Source organism: Brassica oleracea, chromosome C3 (assembly GCF_000695525.1).
Source record: "Brassica oleracea var. oleracea cultivar TO1000 chromosome C3, BOL, whole genome shotgun sequence".
In the NCBI taxonomy this organism is placed as follows: domain Eukaryota; kingdom Viridiplantae; phylum Streptophyta; class Magnoliopsida; order Brassicales; family Brassicaceae; genus Brassica; species Brassica oleracea.
Genome location: NC_027750.1, coordinates 11835620 through 11838802, shown reverse-complemented (window position 1 = coordinate 11838802; position 3183 = coordinate 11835620). Strand labels below are relative to the sequence as shown.

At 34.2% G+C, this 3183-nt stretch overlaps 1 protein-coding gene across 1 annotated transcript; it reads left to right on the top strand.

Moving 5' to 3' along the window:
- The first annotated feature begins 442 nt into the window (after positions 1 to 442).
- Positions 443 to 3183, top strand: LOC106332557 (WAT1-related protein At2g37460-like). Its single transcript, XM_013771031.1, has 6 exons — positions 443 to 740; positions 1556 to 1618; positions 1724 to 2075; positions 2291 to 2452; positions 2553 to 2704; positions 2792 to 3183. Exons 1-6 carry the CDS (start codon positions 541 to 543, stop codon positions 2949 to 2951), a joined length of 1089 nt encoding a protein of 362 aa, XP_013626485.1. The 5' UTR covers positions 443 to 540; the 3' UTR covers positions 2952 to 3183.

Sequence of the window (3183 nt, the reverse complement as noted above, 5' to 3'; positions counted from 1 at the left end):
GGTTTAGAAAGCCTTTGGGATCACACTACGGTTATCAAAAAAAAAAAAACTATCATATACAATCAAACTAGAAAAACTTTAAAGTAATTATTAATTTTTATTTTAAAATACTTGAAAAAGTACAAATAGAACAGTAATAAATGATTAAACAATAAGTAAACATTAAAATTATGGTGTTATTTCAAAATTTCATTAAAATAATTAATATTTCTTCATTTATTGTAATACTTTAATTTAGTATACTATATAGTAATATTTACTAATTTAATATAATGCATCCGGTAAAACATTTGTTTGGTTTTCTTTATTTTGAAAACATTTGTTTGGTTTTGCTCGTATAGGTTTTGGTAGAGTGAAGAATGTTCACATCACATCCTTTATCTTTGATTGGCTCTATATAAGGAGAGATAACCAACCAAAGACAAGCCATAACACATGATTTAATTGAAACAAACCTTCTCATATCTCTGTTACGACTACTTTTAAATACAATCAAAAGAGCGAAAGAGAAAGACTGTTGATCTAAAGTTATTATCTAAGATGGAGGAAGTAAGGAAGAGGGGTTATATGGAGAAGGCAAGGCCATTCATTTTAGTTGTATTGTTGCAAGTAGGGCTAGCAGGAATGGATATTCTCTCAAAAGCTGTCCTAAACAAAGGCATGAGCAACTATGTCCTTGTTGTTTACCGTCACGCCGTTGCTACCCTGGTTATGGCCCCGTTCGCCCTCTATTTCGACAAGTACTCTCTACCTTCCCTTCTTTAGATCAGCTTATTTGACAAAAAAAATTTAGCTTGTGGTTTATTGTTTCAAACTTTCAAGACCAAGATAGTAAAACATTTATCTAGTTTGATATACACTGGAAACTGAGTCTGCATTACTAGAGTGTTTACTGTTTACCGTGTGCGTTTCCATGTTGTGATATCTATTAGTGGAAAAAGTACACGGAAATTCAAAGAAACAATTGTGACATATTCAGCAAAACGGATTCTTTATTAAAGTTATGAAACGATTATGATCCGTTTATAGGTATTGATATTTTATTTGTGTGAGTTGCATAGACGTATAGTGTGTTGAAAGCGTGAAAGTGGCAAAAAGAATGAGGCATGTGACGCAACTATACAATAAGATGAGGTCGCTCATATGTTAAAAGACAAAACAAAACACCTGTAACGGTTTTATTTCTGGTTTTGTGGCTTTTGTCACTGTCATGCATTGAATGTGAATATTTCACATTTCTTGTAGTGTTTTCTCCAAAGTGTATTGGTTAATCAACAAGTGGTTATGATTCAGTAATTATGATTATACTTTAGTAAATTTGACACATTAGAATAAGACTTCTTTTTACAACGGTTCTCATATGTAATGTGTTAAAGAGGTAGTAACGATATGTAATGTGTTAAAATGGTTGACAATACTATTTTTATGCTTGATGATTGTGCGTTCTAAAGTAACTTTCTGGTTATGATGTTTATGTTGAGAACATTGTCTTTATGGTTTAAAATTAATTGTCAAGCTTTCTAATGTATTTAATGGTTTATGATGTAAAAAACAGGAAGGTGAGACCAAAGATGACTTTCATGATATTCTTCAGGATCACACTTCTTGGTTTACTTGAGTAATATTTTATTTTATTCTCTTCATTCATCCCACAAATGTCTCTTCTTTTTGTAGTTGAATCTGAGCTATTTTTCCTTTCATGTATTAATTTGAAATATAATAGGCCAGTGATCGATCAAAACTTATACTATCTGGGAATGAAGTATACAACGGCTACATTTGCAACCGCCATGTACAATGTCTTACCTGCGATCACTTTCATCCTTGCTTATATATTCGGGCTAGAAAGAGTGAAACTACGGTGCATCAGGAGCGCTGGTAAGGTGATTGGGACATTGGCTACAGTTGGAGGAGCCATGATAATGACTCTAGTAAAAGGTCCAGTTCTTGATCTCTTCTGGACCAAAGGAGCCTCTGCACCGAACACAGCTGGGACCGATATTCATAGTGCTATCAAAGGCGCAGTTTTGGTCACAATTGGTTGTTTCAGCTATGCCTGTTTCATGATTCTCCAAGTAAGGCAAATTTTCTTTTTGAAAAGGTCCAGTTATTGATCATTTATTAATTTACTTTTTATTATTTGGATACCGTTACAAGATGTGACTATGACCCTAATCATTCAATTTATAAACGATTATAAAAATAATAGGAAAATATAATGAACCAGAACAGTCACATTTTTTTTTACTTTAGCGATTTATTTTGGTTATATATGAATCAATTTTGTCAGGCTGTCACGTTGAGAACTTACCCAGCTGAACTCTCACTCACTGCATGGATATGCCTAATGGGAACAATAGAAGGAACTGTCGTGGCGTTAGTGATGGAGAAAGGAAACCCTGGTGCATGGGCCATTGGTTGGGACGCTAAACTTCTTACCGCCACCTATAGTGTAAGATTCATACATGTCCCAGTAAATTAGTGATTCATGGACTGTATTGTAAGTTAATTATGTCAATAAGTGAAAAGTTTTAAACGTAAAACGAATGCAGGGGATAGTGTGCTCTGGGATTGGTTATTATGTTGGAGGAATAGTGATGAAAACCAAAGGTCCTGTGTTTGTAACAGCTTTTAGTCCTCTAGGCATGATCATAGTAGCGATTATGTCGACCATCATCTTTGCTGAGCAGATGTACCTGGGAAGGTAAGCTAGATACCAAACAACATGGGGCCTAAGTTTTCATAATAAAGATTAAATTAAACTTATTGAAAAGATCTTTTTCTTTGGCAGGGTTCTTGGTGCAGTTGTTATATGTGCTGGGCTCTACCTTGTGATATGGGGCAAAAGCAAAGATTATAAGTATCCATCCACACCGCAAATAGATGGTGAATCAGCACAACCCAGTGTGCAGCTATGTAGAAACGGACAGGATGGTGTAGAAACACTCTAACTATACAATATGAAACACAAATGTTTTGCATTGAGGAGTCGGAGCGTATACCAATTTCATATGTTGTCCACTATGTTTCAGAATATAGGATATAATTGCTAACTACCATGAAAGGAAAATAATTGTCTGGGATGCGAGAAAAATATGATGTAACATTTGGATTTATGGAATATGAATATGATGTAGCATACATCGCTATCCCAAAAAGCTTTGGTTTTCTAGTTTCCTTTTC

Bases quoted from the DNA above. Each gene is read 5' to 3' on its own strand.
- LOC106332557 (XM_013771031.1), top strand. From the start codon at position 541: ATGGAGGAAGTAAGGAAGAGGGGTTATATGGAGAAGGCAAGGCCATTC. The intron at 741-1,555 runs GTACTCTCTACC...TGTAAAAAACAG, and splicing joins TTCGCCCTCTATTTCGACAA to GAAGGTGAGACCAAAGATGA. The intron at 2,705-2,791 runs GTAAGCTAGATA...TTTCTTTGGCAG, and splicing joins GAGCAGATGTACCTGGGAAG to GGTTCTTGGTGCAGTTGTTA.